At 36.4% G+C, this 26,741-nt stretch overlaps 1 protein-coding gene across 8 annotated transcripts in view; it reads right to left on the bottom strand.

Annotated features, from left to right (window-relative positions):
• The window catches only part of LOC145660847 (NEDD8 ultimate buster 1-like), a 405,125-nt gene that overhangs the window by 281,377 nt on the left and 97,007 nt on the right, over positions 1-26,741 (bottom strand). For 6 of the 8 annotated variants that reach the window (XM_081726271.1, XM_081726294.1, XM_081726280.1 and 3 more), the window contains exon 2: positions 12,786-12,933. In XM_081726271.1, coding sequence (XP_081582397.1) covers positions 12,786-12,914 — 129 coding nt within the window. In that variant the 5' untranslated portion in view covers positions 12,915-12,933. Of the gene's footprint in view, positions 1-12,785; positions 12,934-14,603; positions 14,753-26,741 lie in introns of those variants that run through there. The other 2 variants (XM_081726296.1, XM_081726275.1) reach the window with 2 other exon arrangements.

Below are 26,741 nucleotides of genomic sequence, written 5' to 3'. Positions count from 1 at the left end.
TCTTCTTTTCATGTCACAAGTCCCCTGTCGAAGTATGTGCACATCTTTCGGTTAAGTTCCAATTGTCAAGATTTGATATATATTTGAAGTTTACCCTATATATATATATATATATATATATATATATATATATATATATATATATATATATATATATATATATTGCAACGTACCACATGCTTGTGTTTACAAACATCTGATATACGTATATTTATGTTATAATATAAATTATATATTTTCCCAATCTAGGCATTGTTTTGAAGAAAATGCATAGAATAGGCAGCATTAGGCACTAAAGAAATTATTTAGGCAGTAAAGGTCGAAATAGGCAGAATAGGCAATATAAAATTGGCTTAAATCGAAACTATAACCCCCCATATAAAGTTTAAAACGTCATTTTTAATCACATCTTTAATATTAAAGAAGAATAGGCATTTTGCCTGACATCCGGTCTCTAATTATTACATAGCTCATACAATGAAGGTGAATGTGCATATGAGAAAATCATTATTCGTTTTCTCCGTTAATCCTTCATTAATAAAACACTTTTGTACTCGTTAGCTGAGCATTACCGATTGTTTTATTCAGTGAACTAGTAGAGCCAGAAACTATCCGTTTATTTGTTTCACAGAATAAGATGAGGATAGAAAAATACTAATTTGCTTGGGGAGGAAACTAATAATCTTGGCGAATAGGGAAACTGCACATTTGTGAACGAAAACTGACTTCCCATGGGCCTTTTACAAGGTGCATTTCGCAGAATAACAAGAAAAGGGCATGTCTTTATTCGGACAAGATAACAATTTCCGTTTCTAGTACTGTGAAATATAAATAATTCAAAACTAGTGACAGTAAAATTATATATCAAGGTTAACGTCCCTGATATGCTCCCGAAGCTAAGGGAAACGGCGATAAAGAGAAATGAAATTGTAGAATGAAGAAAGTGAGAGGAAACGGAAGAACCTCGAGAAAACCTAAACACACGTTTTTGTCCACCACAAATCTGACTTATCATGAGCTGAGATCGAACCAGGGATCCCACTCAGCAAAGGTGAATACTCTCTACTCAGCGACCTAAAAGTGAGAAAGAGATTGTTTTTACTATGCTAATTAATCTTGTATTTTTGAATTTGTTTGAATTTTTAAGTATTAGTATATTTAATTACTTGTAATAATTTTAAGTATTTGAATTTTTATAGCTGTTACAAATAATTATAAAATTGTTAATTTTCATTCTCAACAACGTGGTTTTATATATATTATTTACTAACTTCAATTGCAAAGATATGTATGAAGAAGACTCAGATACAGAGTTCAAACTATTATTATTATTTGTTTTTAATGGTATTTTATATTTTACCAGAATCAATACATTTTCTAAAATTTGTTAAAATGGATACAAGACTCAGAAGTCTATTATCTATATATGAAAATAAAATAATTAGCACATCCCTACTTACATGCCCGTATATGATTTATTCTTTTGTTTTGTTTGTTTTACGATACTTGTCCATACGAAAAATAAAAGAAAGAAACCGATCAGGACGACGAAGAGAAATGAAAATATATGGAGGGAAAATCGTTCACGAAGACCCGAGAAAAGAACTTTGGCTCATGATCCATTCTGCGTTTGGCTCTTCAAACGGGTTCTATGAACGGATCATTTTGATGAGTCGGATCTTGAGATCCGGATCACAATGAAGAGCCGTTCTGCCCATCACTAGAAATTAAAGAAACACAAATCTCCGGGTGTAGATGAAATTCCGGCTGAGTTAATTTTAGCTGGAGACGAAAAATTATGGAACAAGATACACAAACTCATTCTCCTTATCTGGAACAAGGAAGAATTGCCACAAGAGTGGAAAGAATCAACCATTATTCCAATTCATAAGAAAGGCGACAAAACAAACTAATAATTATCGAGGCATTTCTCTTTTGTCAACATCTTATAAAATCCTTTCATATATTCTATTAGCAAGATTGACCCCATACGCAGAGGAAATTATTGGAGATTATCAGTGCGGATTTAGACGAAATCGATCAACTATCGCCCAAATATTTACCATTCGCCAAATACTCGAAAAGAAGTGGGAATACAATACCCAGGTACATCAACTATTTATTGATTTTAGAAAGGCGTACGACTCGGTTAGGAGAGAAACATTATACAACGTTCTTACAGAACTTGGAATACCGAGAAAGCTAATTAGAGTAATTAAGATATGTTTAAATGAATCCCAAAGTAAAGTCCGGGTAGGAAAATTTTTGTCCCCGACCTTTCATGTCGAGAATGGTCTGAAACAGAAAATGCGTTGTCGCCACTATTATTTAACTTTGTTCTGGAATATGCTACAAGGAAGATCAAAGATAGCAACCAGGGCCTAGAGTTGAACGGTATTCACAGGTTATGGCATATGCTGATGATGTAAATTTAATAGGGAATGATAGGTGAACAATAGAAAGAAATGCAGAGATCTTATTAAACGCTTGCAGGGAATGGGTTTAGAAGTAAATGCAGAGAAAACTAAATACATGGAAGTGCGTCGGGATCGTAATACGGCAAATTATGGATGCGTTAAAATATTAAATAATACTTTTTATAAAGTGGATAGTTTCAAATATCTAGGATCAATATTAACAGAGGAAAATCATATTCACGGAGAAATTAAATGTCGACTAAAAGCAGGGAATTCGTGTTACTACTCGGTTCAAAATCTCTTGTCGTCGCGAATTCTATTGAGGAATCTGAAGCTTAAAATATACAAAACGATAATCATGCCTGTTGTTCTGTATGGTTGCGAAACATGGTCGCTTACTCTGAGCAAAGAACATAGACTGAAAGTATTTGAGAACAAGATCCTGAGACGAATATTCGGACCCAAGAGGAACGAGAATGGGGAATGGCGGAAGCTTCATAACGAGGAACTACATAGTTTATACGGTTTACCCAACATTGTTAGGGTCGTCAAGTCTAGGAGGCTTAAATGGGCGGGTCATGTAGCTAGAATGGAAGAAAGTAGAAACGCTTTCAAAGTCTTGACTGGAAGACCAATCGGAAAACGACCATTAGGAAGACCTAGGCGCAGATGGGAGGACAATATTAAGATGGATGTCGCAGAGATTGGAATACAAAATAGAAACTGGATGCAGTTAGCTAAGGATAGAAGTCAGTGGACAGCTTTTGTGAACGCGACATTGAGCCTCCGGGTTCCATAGACCATAGAGTTAGTTATGTGTTATGTATGTGTTTGTGTTCTTCTAAGTTAATCCGTTGGCTTTACAAATTTAACACTTGGACTTATTCTTTTGTAGTATTCTATTTTAATATTCAATTAAAAAAAAAAAAAAAACACGCGATCAATTGAGATCTCTTTCATGTTATTAAATTGATAATCTTTTGTATTAAAGAGCTTTACGCAAAGACGTGACATCTCCCACATGAACTGGAGAGGTTTTGTGCAAACTAGTATGTAAAAGTGTTGATGTTTTCATTAAATTTAGGCTAAAGCTTACGTCTTATACCATTATTCAGTTTTGCTTATGAAATCAATTTAGAAAGGTTCTAAGTCATCCCTAATAATAGTGCACCTAATAATGCATATTCTAATACTTAAGCAAATCCAAAGAAATAGGGAAGTGTTGATACTACCTAAACAGAATATGTAGATCTGTGTAGTGAAATGACAGAATGGAGGCTTTTGTTTGTTTTAGTGAGCTGAGTTATGTGGCTCAACTTACATCTAGTAACCACATACAAATAAACGGAAAATTACTACTTTGCACAAAAAACGGGTAAATTCTTGTTTCCCTGTCTGTTTAGATTTAAGCAAATATTAGCACTGGGATTTGATTCTTCACTCGCAATGGCAATACAGCACAAACATTAATTGTAGTGAGGATATCAAGTTGACTCAGTTAAAAAATGCAGCCATGTTAATGATGAGAAATATTTTGGAGGGCATAGCTCCCCGGCTCTGCACTGGCTTTGGGTTTATCTTTGAAAGGAACATCATTTCTGCCCAATACAATTTTTGCACAAAGTTTGGTTTGATTCGGTGAAGAAGTGCAGCCAATAATATAAGTCAAATATACAATATTTAGGTGGATTAAGTAGACGTAGAAACATTCCTACCCCACCGCCGATTTGGACTATCTTCAAAAGGAACCAAATTTTTAACCCATACTAATCCTCTGTAAATTTGGTTTTATTCTGTTAAGAAATGAAGTCAAAAGAGAAAATTAAATATTAACATGGAATGTTTGGGGGGCATAGTCCCCAAGCCCTACATTAATTTGACTCATGGAACGGGACGTTTTTCTGCCTCATGCGAGTATCATTAGGTTAAGAAATGCAAATGCAGCTGCTATCGCGAGCCAAAAGCGTTATGTATATAAAGCAAAACCCGCCGCAATTTTTTCGACGCAATGTCAAACACCAATATCGAATATCGATAATATCGATATCGAATATTGATATCGACAACATATCAATATTAAGTAGCGATATCGAATATCGACGATACCGGACATCGATATCGAATATCGACGATATCGGATATCGATATCGAATGAAGTCGATATTTTTGCGATATCGATTATCGATATACGCTGATATCGATATCCACGATATCGATATATCAACATATCGCACAGCTCTGGTGTTAATATTCATCTCAGAAACACAGAAAGTTATGAATTTGACACTAATATTCCTCATTTTGAACATGCTACTGTTTACGTCCACCAACTCCTATATCAGATGAAGGCTGAAGTTGGACTAGAACTGCATGGAGTGATACTATTCATCTCAGCGACCCCGAAAACTGTTAATCTCACATTAATATTGGTCATTATAAGCCTGTTATTTTTGAAGCTCCGCAAGACTGCATCTTAAGTTCGATTTGAACGCCGTCGGAAGTGTTACTATTAAAATCAGCTACTCCAAAAAACTATGAATTTGACAGTAACAGAGCTCATTTACGCCTCCCTAACTCCCCTGAGGATAGGAGTAAAGTTGAATTTCAACAGTGTCGGAAGTGTTACTACTTATATCAATGACTTCGAAAACTATGAATCTGACACTGATGTCTAATTTTGAACATGTTATTTTTTACATCTCATCTAACCGCATGATGATGGTGGCTAAAGTTAGGCTTGAACGGCGCCGGGAGTGTTACTATTCATTTCAGCGACCCCGAAAACTTAAAATTTGACACTACTATAAGGTAACCGAAAAAAAAATCTTGACGTTCTAAACCAGTCATAAACAAAGAATAAAACAGTGGACGGTATGCGCCTTTAGGTTTCAAAGTAATCTCCATCCGCATCCAATACCCTTTGTCAGAGTTCCTGTAGATGCACAATACCCTGGTAATACAACTCGGTGGCGGTGGGTGCAAAGAAGTCCGCGAGTCTTCCGCAGGTCTCCTTCATTTGCGAAGGATCACCCACGGAGATGATGGCAGAGGGAATGAAACAGATGGTGCCTTCCATTTCAACTCAGGCAAAAAAAAAGTAAAATTGTACCATCACTATCTCAGATATTGTTGAAACTTTTTTTTATAGCAACTAGACATGTTTTTAAAAGAGCTTTTTTTTTTTTTTTCGAAAAAAATTTTCCCGCCAAGTAATGGGCCATCAAAGACGAGGAGTACAATTTATGAATTGTAGAAGACATGAAAAATGGTCAACTTCGGAGCCCCACTAATCAGCTATGCAGACAGGTAGAGTTATAATTCTTGTTGTGGTATGTACACTCATGTCCAAAATTATTGTCGCATGTCTATAAATATGTTCTTTTAAGAATATAATTTGATAAGGAAATCGCCCGGTATTTCTTATAATGTTTGTATGTGTATAATCGGCAAAGACATGTGTGTGGCAAATGTCATGTCAAAAGAACAGTAAATAATAACAATAAAACGAAAATAAAACTTTCTTGTCCATTTAGCAAGATTTTGTTTTATTCATTCTAATTTTCGTATTTATAAATCTTTCCCTATGAAATTTACCACAAATATACATTATCCGATTATACACATGGTATCAGTATTAAAAGTACCCTGAAAAATCTTTATCAAATTATATTCTTACAAGAAGACAGTTATAGATATGCGACAATCATTTTGGACATGAGTGTACATAGGGATATAAATAAACTACAGTGATGCCTGTCTATGTTGGCCACCATCGGTTCCATTGAAAAGTGGTCAACTTAGACAGGTGGCCAACTTACAGAAAATAAGTGTGATTGGTGTTTTTTAAAGATAGGATTTCTAGTATTACTTGATTGTAAAATTTTAATAAGCAATGGCAGCATAGCTACTTTTAAATAATGTATATAGAGTAATCATAACAATGTACAGTACTAGAAAAAAGTACTACAGTATGTTTAATATATGTACGTTTATCTTCCTGAAAACTAGTCTGGTACACTTAGTTATTCGGATTGAAAGCGCAATAACACAAACAACCATATAATACAGGTAGAAACATATTTACGCAGCTTATTGAAATTGATATTGTAGCATACTGAGTTATTTAGATTGAAAACAAGGGCTTCAGTGGTAGAGCGTTCACTTCTGGTGCATGGGGTCCCTGGTTCGATTCCAGCTTGCGTCAAGTGCTTTGTGGTGGACAGACGGGTGCGTGAGTCTCCTCGGGGTTCTCTAGTTTCCTCCCACTTTCTTCATTCCCCCATTTTACTCATTTCTCATTATCACCGTCTCCTTTAGCCTACCCGGTATAAATGTGGGACTAATTTTCAGATTGAAAACAAGAAGAGCAAAATTATAAATTGAACAATTTATGTGCAGTTTATATATCTTTTTTTCGACAGTGACAAATATTTTCTGTAGATACCTTTCGAGAAAATAGCAAATCAGTTATTATACAAATTTATTCATCGTGGTTCATTCTAAACGTACTTCTTTTAGTCTTTTTAGCACATATACACGTTCTAATTTTGTAGTCAACTACTTCTTGTTAATGAACTAGAAGTGTTTCCTCGGAGCAAAATATGTTTTAAGAACATCTTATAGGAATTCATATCTCAAAACTTCCGCTACCTTTCGACAAGCCGTCAGGTGCCAATACTTGAAATTGAGATGGTTAGCTTTAACCTTGAGAATTTTCCGGAATTACTAAAGCTCCCCACTGATGAAAGGAGATGATATAGCTAATGGTTTTATCAAAACAGACAGGGTAAACAAATACGTCTAACCCTTTCCTGAATTCCTGTACGTGCTTTTTCTTATTCACACCTTCCTTCACCACCCCTTTATGAGGGTAGTGTTCTGGCCGTTGACCTCCAAGAACAAATCGTGCGAATCCATCTTTCTTTGTGCCCAGTCACAAATACAGAACATCTGCCTCTCATATGGGAATAAGAAAGAGTTAAGAAAAATAACAAAACGGTATTTTGCGTGGCCAAGATACGCAGGTAAATTTATCATTATCATCATAGGGCAAACATTGCTTCAATGTGGCCAACTTCCAAGATAGACAGGTGGCCAACTTACAGAGTAATAAGTAACGAATGTCTTATGGAAAAATGCAGGTTCAACACGAACTAGGCCAAGATAAGCAGGTGGCCAACTTAGAGAGGTGGCCAAGTTCGCAGGTTTTACTGTATATTTTATTACAGTTTGGTTTGCGCATGCGTATCTTTTTGTACATAAATTAACAAACGAACGTCAGTTTATCTGAAAAGTCGAAGTTTGCGAATTTTTTTCGAGCACTTCCGGTTCGAATTTTAAAATTCTGTTTTCACGGTTGGTAAGACCTAGTTACCCGCTTTCCGAAAAAAAAAAAAAAATGTGTCGCTTCTGTGTGCAAACGTTTTGTCGCAAAAAAAATCGAGAAATTGCAAAATTTTCAAAAATCGCCATTTTTGGACGCCATTTTCTCGAAAACACCATCTTTTAAAATTCTGAAATTTTGTCAGATGGTTCAACCTTACGTGAATAATAAACACACCAAATACCATTCTCGACCAATCCTTCATGAATTAACTATAGCCATTTGAAGTTAGCGAAGTTTCGTTAACTATGATGTCACAGTTAGCAACAGTGGAAACAATAAAAGTGCAATAATTTGATGATGTTTGTGGTTCGCATTCATTAAATGAAGAATAAAAGGTTTTCTTGGTTGTTTTTTTTATTATTATTTTGATCAAAACGGCTCTCTGAAATATTAAAATGAGCCTCCCCCTTCTTCTCAGTTTTTTTTAATACCTAAGTTATCTGAGATGGAAATTACCATTACGAAACACACACATTTGAAGTTCACTTACTTAAAATGGTCTTCGGAAACAAAATTCCACATTTTTTTTTTTTTTTTTTTTTTTTTTTTTAACATGGACCAACCCTTTGCTTGCTTGGTGTCTTCTTTGCTAATAGCGTGTAACCGTTCAGATGCCCAACAGGTGTTGCTGCACTCACAACTTGTCCAGGGGTGTATGCAGGGGGACGATCGCCCTCCCCCCGTCCAGAAAAAGAAACTTTTATATTTTATATATAAATAAAACCTATCCCAGAGTTTGGAACTCTTAAAAATAGCTCTAAGTAGCAGTATTACACACACCCCAAGAAGTCCGTCTCGGGTACGCCCCTGCGTAGCACATTCTCAATAGTCACAAAACACTTATTTTCACTTCTCTTATGCTCTTCTGGAAACCTGTACCCTGTTGAAGGTCCTTGTGGAAGGCTAAACAGCACTTCCACTTCACGTAATTCATGATTTATTCATAATATTTCTGCTACGCATCACTGGTTATCATACGTATATGTATGTAATAAAAGTTCCTTTTTGCAGACTTCTTAAATCTACACTTTGAATTGCAGAAGCTCGATTTTGGGGGAAGCATGAAGTTAGTTCATGCTGACTTGTTAATGCCATGAAAACTTCGCCATTTTCCGAAAGCCAAAGGTGACTTCGTTGAATACCAGTTACCGGTCGCACACTCTCCCCTTCTTGCTTTTCTTTTCTTCCGGAAGTTTTCGAATTCAGTTCCAGGCAACAAAACGAGAGTAATACCCGGAGTTTGTACTTGCACTATACTCACGAATTTTTCTGCGATTTTAATACTGTGTATCTATTTTCGCCTAAAGTTATGCCGCGTTGCCTCATTCTTTACCCCCCTCCCCCCTTCAATACTGACGCAAAGAACGTTGCATGGTCGGTTTCACAGCAAAATCACTGCTTTATCGGACCTGTCTGCATCTCGATCATCTGAAAGCGATTTTTAAAGTGGGATGCAGCACTACCTGAATCACTTGACACGGTTTGGAAAATTGTAGACACTTATTTTTACGTATTCGAACCTCTTTCTATAACCTATATTTTCGCTTTCCTTCGAGTATTTTTAGAATCTTGTCTATGGCTATGAGTACATGAGCCGAATTGTGTGTTTTGTCGTCGCTTATTACAACAGAACTGTCAGTTGTTTCATATTTCGGTGATAACTGAATTTCACTTTGCAGAATAACAGTCCAGTTTTCAACGAAGTCCACATGAAGTAAAATAAAATTTGCATCTTGAAATTTTATACGATGCTTTTCTGTAGGAATTAATTCTCTTTGGATTTTCTTGATGTAGTCATGAATTACAATTCTTATAGTTAAACCAGCAATGTACGATACAAAAACAGAAAGTGCCACAGTTTTTTAACGAAATCATTGTTTTCCCATATGGCATACGTAACACTTTCATTTTCATCAGGATCAATAAGAATAAGAATAATTAAAGACTCCATACTTATTCCTTCCACTCCAGGACATTCACCACATCAGGCCCGCAACCAGCCACAGAGGTTTGGGGGAGCATGAATATGTTAGGGGGGAATCATTAAAAATTCTCTTACAAATAGCTATTTTTTTTTTTTTTTTTGGTATTAATAATAGCATTTTGTGTTAAGGTCTGGAGGGGCCACGAAAAATTTAGGGGGCCCCCTAGCCCCCCTCTGGTTGCGGGCCTGCACCACATTACTGAAGAAGACAACTGTCATTTTCTACGGATCATACTACTAAAGGACTTTTTAAACAGAACAATCCAAGCGTAAGAATGGGTCACTTCAATACAGGCTGTACCTTTGATTTGTTGCAACGCAGTAGCAGATAACTTAAAATTTGCACAATACACACACACACACACACACTTAAAATTTGTGTTGCGGACTGACCCAGTTTAGTCGAATACTATAAAATTCCGAGTGACCCATTCTTATGCTGGGATTGTTCTGTTTAAAAAGCCCGTAAATTTCTTTGATGGAACGCGTAAGAAAACGTTTCGATTTTTTAAAAACTTTTTGTCCTTTTACCATCACTGTAATGACATCGCAATTAATTGAGACTTTGTCTGGAGCATCCCAAATCATCGCTGAGGTAATAGTTCAGGCTTTTTACAGATCAGAATTTATTGGATGGCCATTTCAAGTAAACTTAAAATTTGTGTTTCGTAATCGTAATTTCCATCTCAGATTACTTCGGTTTAAGAAAACAGAGGAGCAGGGAGGCTCATTTTACTGTTTCAGAGAGCAGTTTTGATCAAAATAAAAAAAAAATCAGTCGAGAAAACCTTTTATTCTTCATTTAATGAATGCGAACCACAAACATCATCAAATTATTGCACTTTTATTGTTTCCACTGTTGCTAACTGTGGCATCAAAATTAACGAAACTTCGCTAACTTCAAAAGGCTGTAGTTAATTCACGAAGCATTGGTCGAGAATGGTATTTGGTGTGTTTATTATTCATGTAAGGTTGAACCATCTGACAAAATTTCAGAATTTTAAAAGATGGTGCTTTCGAGAAAATGGCGCCCAAAAATGGCGCCCAAAAATGGCGATTTTTTGAAAATTTTGCAATTTTTCGAATTTTTTGCGACAAAACGGTTTGCACACAGAAGCGATACAATTTTTTTTCGGAAAGCGGGTAACTAGGTCTTACCAACCGTGAAAACAGAATTTTAAAATTCGAACCGGAAGTGCTCGAAAAAAATTCGCAAACTTCGACTTTTCAGATAAACTGACGTTCATTTGTTAATTTATGTACAAAAAGATACGCATGCACAAACCAAACTATAATAAAATATAGTTTATTTATATCCCTATATACATACCACAACAAGAATTATAACTCTACCTGTCTCCATAGCTGAATGGTGGGGCTTCGAAGTTGACCATTTTCCATGTCTTCTACAATTCATAAATTGTACTCCTCGTCTTTGATGGCCCATTACTTGGCGGGAAATTTTTTTTCGACAAAACAAAAAAATATGGGTCTCTTAAAAACATGTCTAGTTGCTATAAAAAAAAGTTTCAACAATACATGGTGATGGTACATGCTCTGCCTGAATTAAAATGGAATGCACCAGCTGGTAATCTGTTGGCCCAAACTCCAAAGAACATGGTGCATGCCACAGTGTCCTCCAACCACGTTGTTGAAGGGTCTCCTGAGTCCTCTTTGCCAAATGTGGCTTTACATTGTTGTGCACAAACACCACATCCCCAATGGCGGCTCTTTCTGCCGAAATTCACGGTGCCCCTTTGCAACTGCTGAGAGTAGAGATCAACAGTGATGATCTGACTAGGTGGAAGGAGTTCGTAATGCACCACTTGCCGACAGTTCTACCATACAGAGAGCATATGCTAGCGTGGATGCAGAGGTGGTCTTGAACTGTGAGGAACAGGGTCACGTGGCGACAACCAATGTCTGGTACGCTTGGGAGTGTTATAAAGGTCCCACTTTTCGTCACCAGTGAGTAAGCGATCTATGATAAGTGTGTTCAGCTGCCGAGTGAGAAAGGACAAACAGGCTGTCACTCATTGTTCCTTTGTTGGCTGACTCTATGACTTCCCTATCCATACAGATGCAGGTACTCTGACTGTTTCAGGAGAACCATGAAACCTTCCTGTACGTTCATCACACGTTAGACCACTGTCCTCAATGGCTGCTTTCAAAGCCACGTCATCCAACACATGTGGTCGTCCACTGCGAGATTCATCCGAAAAATTCACATCTCCCGAACGGTATCTCTGGAACCAATCCCTGGCGGTTCTCCTCAAATGCCTAGCATATGCGGCGACTTGATGCGGCAGCTAACAGGCCAATTTAAAGTCATACAAAAATACAAGGGAACAAGCTTCGATGCCTCCATTTCTCTTCAACACTGGACGAGCTATGCCTGCTATGTGTGCGCAATGTGCCTATATTACTGAGGTAGAGGTCAGACTAACTCCCGATCGCTTGGCAGGCATGTGCGTCATTTCATTTCCTCTCTGTGAGTGCATAATTAACGGGACGTCAAAAACGGCAAGAACTTTTTTTGGTTACCTTACATGTTGTTTTTCACTCCCCCCAACCCGAACTCCTCACGACTATGATGGCTGAAGTTAGGCTTGAACTGTGTCGGAATGTTACTATTCATCTTAGAGGTCTCGAAAAACTATAAATCCGGAATCCTTGGTATTTATAAATCTCCCTTTATTCATACATTTTGACTTCCCACCCATGTCAAAAGACGAAAAAGGGCTTTGTAGGCGATTAGATCTTGTGAAGATCTACCCGTGTAGCAAATTTGGTGGTTCTGGGTCACTCCTTTCTATGCGAAAAGTTGTATATATATACATTATTTTATTATTATTGAAGACACTGATGTTTCAAGATAAAGGGTCCCCTGTATATTTACTACCTAAAGGACAACAATACATACGACCATCCTCAAAAAATATGGAAAACCGAGTTTTGTATTGAGTTTAATAGAACGTACATTCAAACATTTACATACCTGTATCTCTCCCTCATTAACATCTTTGTCATCTACGTAATACGGAGGAAGCCATAATTTCACTTTATTTTCAGTTAGTTTGTCTCGAACACGAGATAGGTAGTCCTCCCACTGTAAATCTTCACTCATTTTCAAGGCCAATTATCATCTGTAATATAGGAACAAATATTTTTGAAAGGAATAAATGTATGTTCCTACTTACTTAAATGTAAATCTATAGTTATGAAAAATAATATTTTGCGCACACTAATTACTTTCCAAAATTACAATAGATAGATACAAAAACAAATATCTCGCACCTTAATGGAATAAATACACATCTCAATCAGAGGCGTCTTTTGGGGCGGGCGAATCGGGCCGTTGCCCGGGGCACCGCGCATTGAATGGCCCCACACATTAAAGTATATGCAACATAGCATATTTTAATTTAAAAAAAAAAATATATGAGAAAAAATGACAAAAAAAGTTCACTTATTTTAATCAACAAGTATAAAATATAACAATAAACTTAATGTCATCAGTGAAGTGTGGCAAGGTGAGAAAATGAACTTAGGTGTGACAAAGAAGCACTTGGAAGTGTTTCTGAAATGGCCTGAAGACTACCAGGAAGTGGCTTTCAGACAACCCTGTTAACAGCGAGAGAAGTCGCGGAATCATTTTCAAGACTGTCAGAAAAAGAAATAATAAGCACTTTAAGAATGATCAAAAAATGGATAAAAGGATTGTAATCTCGGCCAATAATTATTTTTTTGGATCAGTGGCCACAAAATTTTTGAACAGCCCCTAAATCCATTTTTTTTTTTTTTTTTTTTTTCGGAGAAAGCACGTTATATTAAGTTAAGTGATAGTTTGGGTTTGAGTACAGTCTACATGGTTCTCCAGATGTAAGGTCTACAAGAAAATTTTTGATTGAAATATACGGGATCTTTTGATCCAAAAATAGACAATTCTCTTACGAAGCTGACGACGAGGACCGAGAGCTTTCTGCAGAAGACTGCTTCAAAATAGAATACTTCTATATTATTGTAAATACGATCCGACGAAGCTGTGAACTATGATTCGAAGCTCTGAAGAAGCATAAACACACATTTGGTTTTCTATACCAGATTAAAAATTTGACAGGCATGAGCAACGAAGACCTTATGAAGTGCTGCAAAATTTAGAACAAATATTAACTTTGGAAGACATAGATGGAATTGAATATGTTCTCACAAGCCTTGGTAAAAATAACCTACTAGCAGTGCTTAAATGTAAGTGAAAACAAATTGGAGGAAATCTACCATAGTGTAGATATTGCTTTACGAATATTGTGCATAATACCGGTTACCGTTGCAACCGCAGACAGAAGCTTTTCAAGGATAAACTCATAAAAGCATACCTCAGAAGAACTTTGTCCCACCAACTGAGACTGGCCACTCTTGTCCTTCTTTCCATCAAAAACGACGTGGTTTCTTCTTTAGACTATAGTGCTTTGATAGAAAAATTCAGTCAACTGAAAAGTCGCAAAGCTGTTTTTTAAAGTAAGCATTCCAGTTTCCTGCGTGTTATTTTAGAGCTGTATGTACTTCAATACATCTTACAACAACAATTTATTTTACACAAAAGCTTACAAAGTATTATTGCGCCAGTGTCCCCAACCCAAATAGTAGGGCCCCACGGCACCAACTCGCCCAGGGCCCCGCAAGAACAAAGGGCGCCTCTGATCTTAATAATTATAGTACTTTACCATTTTAAAAAGCAGAGTATTTTGTATCCCTATAACCAAATATACAAGAAAAAGTGAAAACTGTATTTTCAACGATAAATTAAATTAATTACCTACGGATCCAGTTTCCAGATTCGTTTACTATTATGTCCCGGAGACGTTTCCTGGCAAGCAAATGGAAAGAACGAATCAGAAAATATGTATTAAAGAAACCCACTCTGGTAGAATTTTAAGAATCCAAGGAAACCCTTAGAAAATTTGTCATGAAGATGTGCAACTTACCGAGATCCAAACTCAACTTGAGAATTTTCCTTTGTCGTATATGTTTACGAAACCATGAAATGAGAACGTAATGTTGAGAAAAAAACGATATATACTACAAGGTGTGTTCTGGAGCCCGACTTCTTTCAAGATGTTTTAAATCTATTACACTCAGTTCAGGGGCGTCATTTCAGACTTCGCTTGAGGGGGGCAAGAACACCATCGACATTAGACTTTCACGCTTTGTACTAGTATATCAGTAGACATCGATTAAAGTATATGTATTCTTCAAACCCTTGGGGGGGGGCAATTGCCCCCTCCTGCCCTCCCTAAATGACGCCCCTGACTCAGTTTCTTTCCTTAAAAAGTAACAGGCGATTCTGATGAATTCGAAAATTATATTAATTTTCCCGTTTCAGATCTCAATTTTTGGAAAAAAACTGAAAAATATAACTGACATTTTCAATTTTCTGGTACTAGCTTGAAAATTTTGAAAAAACTTTCCTGATTACAATAATCTTAGTCATACAGTTCAAAATATTAAACACAAACGATCATTAATACAAAATAGGGAGATTACCCCCTTTCCATCACAGACGAAAGTTCAGAAACTTTTGCGGGAAAGAAGGGAGAAGTGACCATCAGACAGGGCTTGCCTAAGTAGGCCCAGCCCGAAAAAACCCGGTGTTTTTTTTTCGGGTTTGACCCACCTGAAAAAAAAACACTTTAAAACCCACCTGGGTTTTTGACCTATTTGTTAGTATATTATTGATACAACTAAGGTGATCACACTGTAAGTGATTTTTATCAGATTTTAGACTTTCCTTGGGCGAATTAGAGGCTTTCACGTAAAGGTATACATCAACATTCAACATAAGACCTTTATAAAGTTCTGAATGCACTAAATGAATTAATTTTTTTTTTAAAAAAAACTTACCTTAGCTTGAGATAGTTATAGAACAAATTAATGTATGGATTATGCTTATAGCCTATGTGAAGTAAAATAAGCAATTTTGTACTTTAAAAAATATTTTCCGTGAATAGTATGCTCGTCGGCTTGGCGAAACCGAGGGACTTTATCACTCATACGCTTCACGGGTTTAAGGTCATAGGTGCCGGTACTAATAGTACATATGTAAATACATTAGTAAAACTATTAGTATTATTTCTTACCTTTGATGTAAAACACAAGGTTCTTCTTGTGTTTCTTGCACGCTGGGAAGACCTTACTAACTACTTAAGTAAGCATGATAAATATAAAATATTATATCTGGGGGATGTAAATATCAATGTTTTAGTTGATACTCCTACCAAGAATTATTTTTCTGATATACTTAGATCATATAACTTTTATTTTCTAAATGATCAGCCAACAAGAAAGGAAGCTTGTTTAGATAACATTATTACAAATGTATATAGAAATGATTTATCGTGTGGTGTAGTACAGTGCTCATTGTCAGATCACGATGGCCTATGGGTGTTATACCCCTTTGTCAAACACAATAATACTAGGGTGGTGACCAAGAGTTTTCGAGTACTGAGTTTAGATAATATCTGTAGTTTAAGACATAAATTAAAAGAAATTGACTGGCAGCAAATATTCTTCAGATGTAAAAATGTAGTAGAAGCGTGTGAATTTTTTATGTATAATTTAACACGATGCCTAAACGAATGCTGTCCAAGAAAATTTAAATGCTATAACTTATCTACAAACAAATTACAGCAAAATGTTAGTAACTGGTACACTCCAGAACTAGCAGAGCTTCGTAAGGTTGTCATTGCTTGGTATAATAGGGCTAAATCGGGCTGTCCTGTGGGAAAAGAAAAATACATCAGAGCTAAAAGACGCTACAGAAAGGAAATAAGTGCGGCAAAAATTAAGGCAAACGACAATTTTATTGTAAACCATACAAATAAATGTAAAGCAGGGTGGACAATTATAAACAGGGAAATAGGGGTACGAAAAGAAAATGACTCAATATCAATATCCCCTGACACTTTTAATGAATTCTTTGTAAGTAGTGCTAAGTATGTAAATGGTAATACAAGCAGTATCTCTAAGTCCGCAGAAAACGATGTTATAGACTTCAAAAGTATTCTAAGTTCATGTAGAAATCAAACTAGTAACTTGACATTTAAATGGACAAACGTAACACCTGAAGCAATTTTGTCAGTGGTTCGTAAGTTTAAGACATCTGGTAGCGAGGATTATTATGGGTTTACTAATAGTACAATTAAAAATATTATAGACGTAATAGTGGAACCCCTTACACACTTAATTAATTGGATACTAGTAGAAGGAGTGTTCCCAGATTGTCTTAAGATTGCGGTTACTATTCCCATACATAAAAAAGGGGACAAAAACTGTCCCAGCAACTACAGACCAATATCTCTCGTACCAATTGTATCAAAAATTATTGAACATTGCATGAAAGAACAACTAACTCTGTACTTTGAAAATAACAATCTCATTAACTGTGCACAATATGGGTTTCGGAAAGGTATGTCCACAACTAAGGCTGTTGAAAAAGTTGTATCTGAGGTAATTGATGCCTTTGAAAACAGTTCATTCGCTTGCGCAACATTATTAGATTTAAGTAAGGCTTTTGATACTGTTTCACATGAAATATTGATTCAGAAATTACAGTATTATGGGATCAGAGGAACTGAGCTCTTATTGATCAGGTCTTATCTTGAAAGTAGAAAACAAGTTGTGTGTGTACAAAATAAACAGTCAAACGTACTTGATATATTAACAGGAGTGCCACAGGGAAGTGTCATTGGACCTTTTCTATTTCTGGTATACATTAACGATTTACCTGACTACTTATTAGAAACCACTGTTATGTATGCCGATGACACTACATTTATAACGAAAGATAATAATATAAACGCAATACACACGAAAAATAATAAAGCAATAGATAAATCTACTGATTGGCTGTTTCACAATAAATTAAATTTGAACCATAATAAAACAGAAAAGTTATACTTTCATCTCAGCAGCTCCACAACTGATACAAAAGACTGCTCCTCAGTTAATCTATTAGGGATATACTTAGATACGAAATTAAACTGGAATGTGCATACTATGCAACTTTGTAAAAAATTATCAAGGGCAGTATATGTGTTGCGTAAATTGAAAATATCTGTAAGTAAAAGTCTATTAATCACTGCATATTATGCTTTCTTTCACTCTCATCTGTCGTATGGCATACTATTATGGGGTAATTCTTCCGGAGCACAAACAGTATTTAAGTGGCAAAAAAGAGCGATAAGAACGATAACAGGAATTCCAGAGAGAGAATCATGTAGACATTTTTTCAAAGATTTTGAAATAATGACCATCCCGTCCATGTACATATTATCGTGCCTTATTTATATCAAAGAAAACTGTACAAATTATGTTACTCGAAGTAGTGTTCACTCACACAATACAAGGCGCAAAAATGAAATAAATATTCCCCATGTACGGCTGTGCAAAACTCAAAATAGTTATAAATATATAGGGATGAAATTGTATAATCTATTGCCACCTAGAGTGAGAGAAATGGAGATTAAAAATTTTAAATGTTTTTGTAAAAAGTGGCTCTTAGAAAAGTGTATATATAGTATTTCAGAATTTACGGAAGAAATTTCAGTATTAGAATAGAAAAGTAGTACTAGGTAAAATATAAAATATTGTATTGATTAATTAAAATTGTAAATATTATATGTACGCAAACTTAAATTTTGACGTTGTCTATTACAACATCATGTTGTTTAACGACAATAAATAATTCTTATTCTTATTCTTATTATTCTTCAACTAAAATTTGATTTTCCAAGAACAGTAGTTTAGTTCAGTTATTAGTTACTACTTTTCACATAAGCATTCTGTAGAAAATATGGCAGGTTTATTTACGCTGGAAGATGTTAATTTCATATAAGACATTTTAAAACATTTATTTATTTCAAACAACATGAATTGTATATTTGGCGAACGTCAGTCAGGCTTCTGGATGACTTGACGTTTGTCTGCCGAGCTCCTTCCGCGTCTTCGGCGTGGGACCCTGGTTTGCTTTCCGGAGGGAGCTCATGTTCTTCGGATTCCACGTTAATCAGTAGGTCCCGTCTCACACACACTACAGGGTACAACTTTCGGCTTTTTAAGTTAAAATTTTCAGAATACAAGCACGAGACACTCTAAATTTCCTGTATAGATTTTGGCGGCATACCAACGTAAAATATCAAAATGGCGACCATTTTTTTCAAAACATCAAGTATCCACGCTACGAAGCGCAATTTTCAGTTTTTTGAATTGACATTTTGACGGTGGAGGCACGAGATATGCTAAATTTGGTGTATAGATTTTCTCGGCGATCGAATGTAAAATTTCAAAATGGCGGCCATTTTTTCAAAACAGCAGTAAGTAGAAAATTGTTGCAAGTTGTGACAATGACAATCTTGAAATATAATTTCAATTTTAACACTTTTACTCCAAAGACTTGAAATATTTCGAAAAAACCCGAAAAAAACAATTAAACCCGAAAAAAACCATATGGGCCCAGGTGGGTTGGGCTTCAAAAAAGCCCAGGTTTTTTCAAACCCTGCTGTCAGAGGGAAATTTATCTATCCACACTTAACAACACCGGACGACGCTGAAACAAATGAGCATTAATATCACATGTTTACTTTCTTTCTTGTTATGGTGAGCTTCATTTCGCTGTTGAAGTAATGTGCTGTAACACACAGACCACACTGGAAGTTGTGTTCTTGCAACGCATTAAAGTGTGGATGTTTTGTTAATGAAATAGTTACAGTTTGCAAACGTTGTTTTGTGATGTGAAAATAAAATGCCACATTTGTGACAATGGCTAGAAAGTGTAAGAACGATCGTGACAACGTGTGTGTGTGTGTAGACGGATAACTACAAAACCGAAGCTTACGAAGATAATCTGTTCTTAGAAAAGCGTATGAACTGTATTTTTCATCGAAGGTCGACGCAGGCAAATTCTGGGCATTGAAATTTTGTCGTAAGGCTGGCCGATAAATGACAGTAGCGTGGCTCAGATAACCTGAGCCGGAGAGATATGGAAAGAAAGAGTTATTTCATTTAATCCAATGTTCTCGGGATTGCTGCCAGAGTGAGTGTTGCTGAGCTGAGCTTTCGTTACCATACAGCGGCAACATCTTCAGAGCTAGTTATTTCATTTGCCGCATGTTGAAAGCAGTTGAGGAAGAGGTTGGTGTTTCGGTCCTAAAGGTGTACGATGAATGAAACTGCAGTAAGAACAGTGACTTGCTACTTAGAAAAGACACTCACTGGGAAATTGTGCTATAGTCATGTGTTGACACTGAGTTTCGCAACTACTTTATAATTCAGTCGATGGAAGCCTTCCTAAGCAACATCAAGGATACTAATCATTTTAAATAGGTCCATATAAAGTAGTTTTTTCTTTAACGAGAAGAAAAGACACTGGTCACACTGGGATAAAGGAAATCTTCTGTAATAAACTTGATACAGTGTAGTGCGATTTATGTTATACGTAGTCTAAATTCGTATGTTAGAAATATCGCCAATCAATATCAAATAAATGCATTTACTTGTAACATAAAGTGAGTTATGTTTAAAAAATTATAAAGAATCAATGTTAAGATTCACAGTGGTGTACGAACAAAGAGAAAGAAGCACTGTCTTTATATTATTGATATAGTGATATAGTGATAAATGGCCTGAAACAAGGAGATGCGTTGTCGCCATTATTATTTAACTTTGTGCTGGAATACGCCATAAGGAAAATCAAAGATAGCAACCAGGGCCTAGAGTTGAACGGCATTCACCAGGTTATGGCATATGCTGATGATGTAAATTTAATAGGGGATGATAGGAGAACAGTAGAAATAAATGCAGAGATCTTATTAAACGCTTGCAGGGACATGGGTTTAGAAGTAAATGCAGAGAAAACTAAATACATGGAAGTGCGTCGGGACCGTAATACGGCAAATTATGGATGCGTTAAAATATTAAATAATGCTTTTGATAAAGTGGATACTTTCAAATATTTAGGATCAATATTAACAGACGAAAATCATATTCACGAAGAAATTAAATGTCGACTAAAAGCAGGGAATTCGTGTTACTATTCGGTTCAAAATCTCTTGTCGTCGCGAATTCTGTCGAGGAATTTGAAGCTTAAAATATATAAAACGATAATCATGCCTGTTGTTCTGTATGGTTGTGAAACATGGTCGCTTACTCTAAGGGAAGAACATAGACTGAAAGTATTTGAGAAGAGGATCCTGAGAAGAATATTCGGACCCAAGAGGAACGAGAATGGGGAATGGCGGAAGCTTCATAACGAGGAACTACATAGTTTATACGGTTTACCCAACATTGTTAGGGTCGTCAAGTCTAGGAGGCTTAAATGGGCGGGTCATGTAGCTAGAATGGAAGAAAGTAGAAACGCTTTCAAAGTCTTGACTGGAAGACCAATCGGAAAACGACCATTAGGAAGACCTAGGCGCAGATGGGAGGACAATATTAAGATGGATGTCGCAGAGATTGGAATACAAAATAGAAACTGGATGCAGTTAGCTAAGGATAGAAGTCAGTGGACAGCTTTTGTGAACGCGACATTGAGCCTCCGGGTTCCATAGACCATAGAGTTAGTTATGTGTTATGTATGTAGTCCCATAGGAAAACGACCATTAGGAAGACCTAGGCGCAGATGGGAGGACAATATTAAGATAGATCTCGCAGAGATAGGAATACTGGATGCAATTAGCTAAGGGTAGAAGTCAGTGGAGAGCTTTTGTGAACGCGGCACTGAACCTCCGGGTTCCATAGGCCATAGAGTTAGTTAGTTAGTTAGTGATACATGATTAATTTCTACTTACGTTTATCATACAGTTAATCTGATATTTTGGATAAGTATTTAGTCAACTATACTCTACGATTACTTATTTTGGTCAATTTTCTGCAAAAGACAGCACCGGATAAGATCAACGTTTTCAACGTTGTATTATTATTTCCTATTTTAATACATATCGCCTAGAATTACTATTCTTTCATTTACGTCGTTCACCCTTAACTGTTAATCACAATAATTTCTTATTTTCATGCTTTCTTTGCTCTTCATTACATACATATTCATTTGTATTGTATTATTGCACAAAATTAGTATCTTCCAAGTGTTAAGTGTTGCAAACTACGAACTATTCAGATATAACGAAAATAATGAATCCTTCTCATGTTTCCAACCTGCACTATAAACAACAGCCTACTACACTATTATGTAAATAAGTTTTTAGAGGGGAACCTGGGGCAGAACTCCTATCAAATACATGTCCCTGGGCCATTAAAAGTTACAAAACGCATACGAAAATACTTCTTTCCACATTAAGTTGCAACGAAAGGGAATACTTGTATTCATGAAATATAAATTTCTCTCTGCAGGAAATGCACTTTTACTGTTCTAGAAAGTGCAGACGGAGTTGGATTAATGGATTCAGATAGACTTTAGGAGGCCTGAGTATAACTACAGTGTGCGTACACATGGCATAAAAACTAAAGTACATAAAACGCGAACTAGCTTAAAAACACAAATCAATTTCTACTAGGTGACCACTAAAAATCACGAATGCCTTCTAACTAAGTAAGGACACGAACGCAGCAGGGATGCTCCAGCGCTCGGATATACGCATAAACGAGGAAGTGGAAAAACACTTTATATGGCATAGGACACATACTTTGTGTGTGGCACAGCTTTACGACATTTCTATGATCACCTTGCACGCTGCCTTCGCATAGCATTTCATTCCATCATGTCTGTCTTAAACTTCTGAAAATACTTAAAGAAATCGGAGTCAACTGGAGAGATCGACGACTTATTCAAAACCTGTACACAGAACAACGAGTGAAGATGCGCTTGAATGAAGGAGAAACCAATAGCGTGGAGATTGGAAGAGGAGTCACACAAGGATGTAGTTTGTCGCCCCAATTATTCAACATTTACAGTGAATGTTTAATGAAGGAAGCATTAATGGGAATTGGAGATTTCAAGATTGGAGGGCCGATCATTAACAAGATCAGGTATGCAGATGATACGGTTATAATAGCTAAAACCGAAGGAGGACTACAGGAGATGATTGACAAAATAGTTGACACTGGAAAACTGTATGGAATGGAAATTAACACCGGAAAGTCGAAAGTCATGAGAATATCCCGTGGAAACACGCCTTTACGGATCAGAGTAGAACAAAGAGAATTTGAAGAGGTCTATAATTTCAAGTATCTGGGAAGTATTTTGACGAGAGACGTTTACTGCACCAAAGAGATCAGGTCAAGAATTGCCATAGCTAAAGAAGCATTCAACAAGAAAAGATCACTCTTAACTAGCAGGCTCAATATTGGACTTAAGAAGAAGTTGGTCAAGTGCTATATATGGAGCATTGGACTGTATGGTTCAGAGACTTGGACATTACGGAAGTTAGAGAAGAAATATTTAGAGCTTCGAAATGTGGTATTGGAGGAAGATGGAGAAGATAAAATGGATAGAGAGAGCAACAAACGAAGATGTTTTAAAACAGATAGAAGAAAAGAGGACACTTCTAGCCACCATCCTTCGTAGAAAGGCCAATTGGATTGGACATATGTTGCGAAGAAATTGTCTTCTTCACACAGCCATAGAAGGAAAGATGGAAGGGAAGCGAGGAATAGGAAGAAGAATAACACAGCTGATCGACGATTTGAAAGATAGGAGAAAATATTAGGAGTTAAAAGAGGAAGCTGAAGATCGACAAAAGTGGAAGAAACATTTCCAGGCCAAAATCTAAAATTGAAAAAAAAAAAAAAAAATCCTCATTAGTTCCAGGACTTGCCAAAAGGCAGAATACTTCTTAATAATAATAATAACAATAACGTCCCTCTTATAAAGTACTATGCGGTATAGACCGCACATTCCATTTCGTATTTCTACCCTATGATACATGTAAGATGTAAGATGCAACTCCCCTCCTATTAGTTTTCGCTCTATATTCCTGTATTTCCCTTTATGTATTGAAGCATACACGTCCTAGATTAGTTAATAATCCTCTATACCTAATATCGCATCAATTCGCGAATTCATATAGTCCAGAATTTAACTTCGTTTTTCTCCCTAATTAATCACCCTTCACTGATGACATTACCTCCTTTGCTACTCTCATGCTGATATTTATTCTGATTCCGTTCATTTCTCCGTAAATTTTGTATTTCGGGGCCGCTGTCTGCGGCAGTTAACCCTTTATTTTTGGGGGGAGGCGTGACCTAAAGTTCTTCGAAACATCGCCAGAGCAACTGCTCTGTTCGCTCTTCGGAAGCACGGGCGTTGTAGTAAAGACTATTTTCTCTAACATTTTGTAGTTTCGTAGTGTTATTCTGGATATGAATCCAGGACTTTCTATGGAACTTCCTACGTCCATCACAACAACGCAGTAAGTAAGCCTAGTAAAGAGTATATTGTGTGGCCATTGTAAGTGTAGTTGTTCCTGTATGAGGTTGTTGTCTCTTGTCGACTCAAAATCAGATTTTTATATCTGTCACTTCGAATGTTATCCTCCGAACGACTGCACACAACTTCTTTGAGGAAGTTGATAGTTTATTTTATTGTTATGCTGTTGTGGTCATGCTATGAAAGTTTGATCGTAATTCCTCTATTTGTCTTCCTTTTGTTGCAGACAGACCATGGCCACTCCATTAGAAATTTGCACCAAACAGGAACAACAAGCAGTGATCCGGTTTTTGTGGCCGGAAGGTGTATCAGGGGCCGCAATCCATTCTGGAAATTAGTCATGGTTCTGACATTTCATCAATCGTCACTCGTCTGTCTAACAGAACCATGTCACGCGCACGCTCAATGTTGTTTTCATTTGAGGCCGTAGATGGTCGTCCGACTCCTTCCTCGTGCAACCATTTTTTTAAGTTTTCAATCCATTCGTAGACACTCCGTTCCGACAAGACACTGTTTCCGCACTGTGCCGGAGGTCTTTGATGGATTGCGGCCCCTGATACACCTTCCGACTACAAAACCCGGATGACTGCTCGTTGTTCCTCTTTGGTGCAACTTCTAATGGAGCGGCCATGATCTATCTGGAACGAAGATAAATGGAGGAATTAGGATCAAACTTTCATAGAATGACCACAACAGCGAAAGAATAAAATAAATGAGGACAGAGGTCAGTACAAACAATGTAAGAAAAGTTACAGCTACATTGCGGATAATTTTTGATTTACCCTCACATACCCAAAAAAATGGATGCCATCACCTCGGAAGATTTCTCTGATGTCAAAAGAAAGGAATTTCCAAATTTTCACCACTGTTTGGGTTGTTTGTATCCGCGTATCGTCTATAGTTAAGTATGTTATAGAAACCTTCATGATCTATCTGAAGTTGCTGCTGCAGATTCTGCAGAGATGACCGCAGACGTGCTTCTTTCTGGTCGCTTGTTAACAATCTGGGTACCTATTGCAATGACACCTTGGTCGTCTCCAAGATTGTACACACGGGACGCGTTCCTCGTATATGTCGATAGTCTTGAACTATCACCCAAGATATGAGTTGTAGGTCGTCGTAGGCGGAAAGGTGGAGGGGGGGGGAGTCTGCAGTGGTTTATTTCTGACGTTTTTGCTGACCCATTTCAAATACTGCGAATCACATTCTGGACGTGAGATATGAGTAGATCGTATTCCTCAGATGACCAACCATGTATTTATGTGTTGTCTTCGGTCATGCCTTTCTTGTGGAGGTATTAGATCACAGCCAGAATCACAATTTTCTATATAGCATTAGCTGCTGGACTTTGACCTCAATATGAGTCATCTTCTGTCTTTACCGTAAACAATTCCAGTCACCTTTCGTGTGTGTACTGAGTAGTAACTCTTTTTGTATATGTGGACATACATAAATTATAAAATTTTCAGTTCATAATGCAATTCGTGAGTTAGTTATGTCAACTCAAGTAGCCTCATAAGACACTGAAATTTGCCAAGTCAGAACTCATGTATTAATCGTCGGTAATACTGTCCTATATTTTAGTTTTTTTTATCTCTTTCTTGAACGGAAATAGGTATTCCTGATAGTTTTTGTCCTTCTGATTACGAATCTGAAATTAGATATGCTGTATCAGGTGTGGCTTTTCATAAATGTTGAAGTGAAATTTTAAAGGAAACCCTATACTTCTGAAATTTGTCTTTTAATAAAATTGTTATCTTTGTGTATGTCCAGATAGGGGCCTATATATTTATTAAATAAAGAATCGGTAAGTTATTATCTGTTCAGTACAGCACTTCAAAATACATAATGCCTGCCAGCCAAAGAAGTAGATATTTACGCTTTGTTACTCCAAATGCAGGAGGAAAACAAACAAGCAAGGGAAGAAAGTAAGGAGAATTTTGATCAGATTATTATTAATAATAATAATAATAATAATAATAATAATAATAATAATAATAATAATAATAATAATAATAATAATAATAATAATAATAAGTTGGTTTAGAACAGACTATAAACATAAGTTCAGTGAATGCATTGAAAATTTCGCGAAGATACAGGCCGAGCTTAAAAGCATACAATAGAAAGAAGACAATTTACAAGGATATGTACAGAGCGACCCTCTTAAAAGTGTCACGGGCTACATTTTCGTAATCTCCCTAGCTACCTATAGGTTCTCAGTTCAATTCTCTTTTAATTGATTGAAAACAAATTCTATCATTCTTTTCTTTGTTTTAAAAACGCATTGGTTATAGGGTCGACAATCTTAGGACGTGTCCAAAAGTACATAGTGCACACTTCGAGGATTCACACTCGAAGTCTACAAATGGACTGCACACTAAATAGTGTACACTTCGTCAAATTAACTTTTGATCCACACCTGATTTCAACACCTCATAGTGGTGGAACATGGAACATTGATAACAAAAGAAGGGAGAATTTCGCGTCCTAGAAAAAATAAACTTTTTTTTTAGA

This window comes from Thermobia domestica, chromosome 1 (genome assembly GCF_964235325.1).
Source record: "Thermobia domestica chromosome 1, izTheDome1.hap1.1, whole genome shotgun sequence".
NCBI lineage: Eukaryota > Metazoa > Arthropoda > Insecta > Zygentoma > Lepismatidae > Thermobia > Thermobia domestica.
This window is presented reverse-complemented; position numbering and strand designations above follow the sequence as displayed.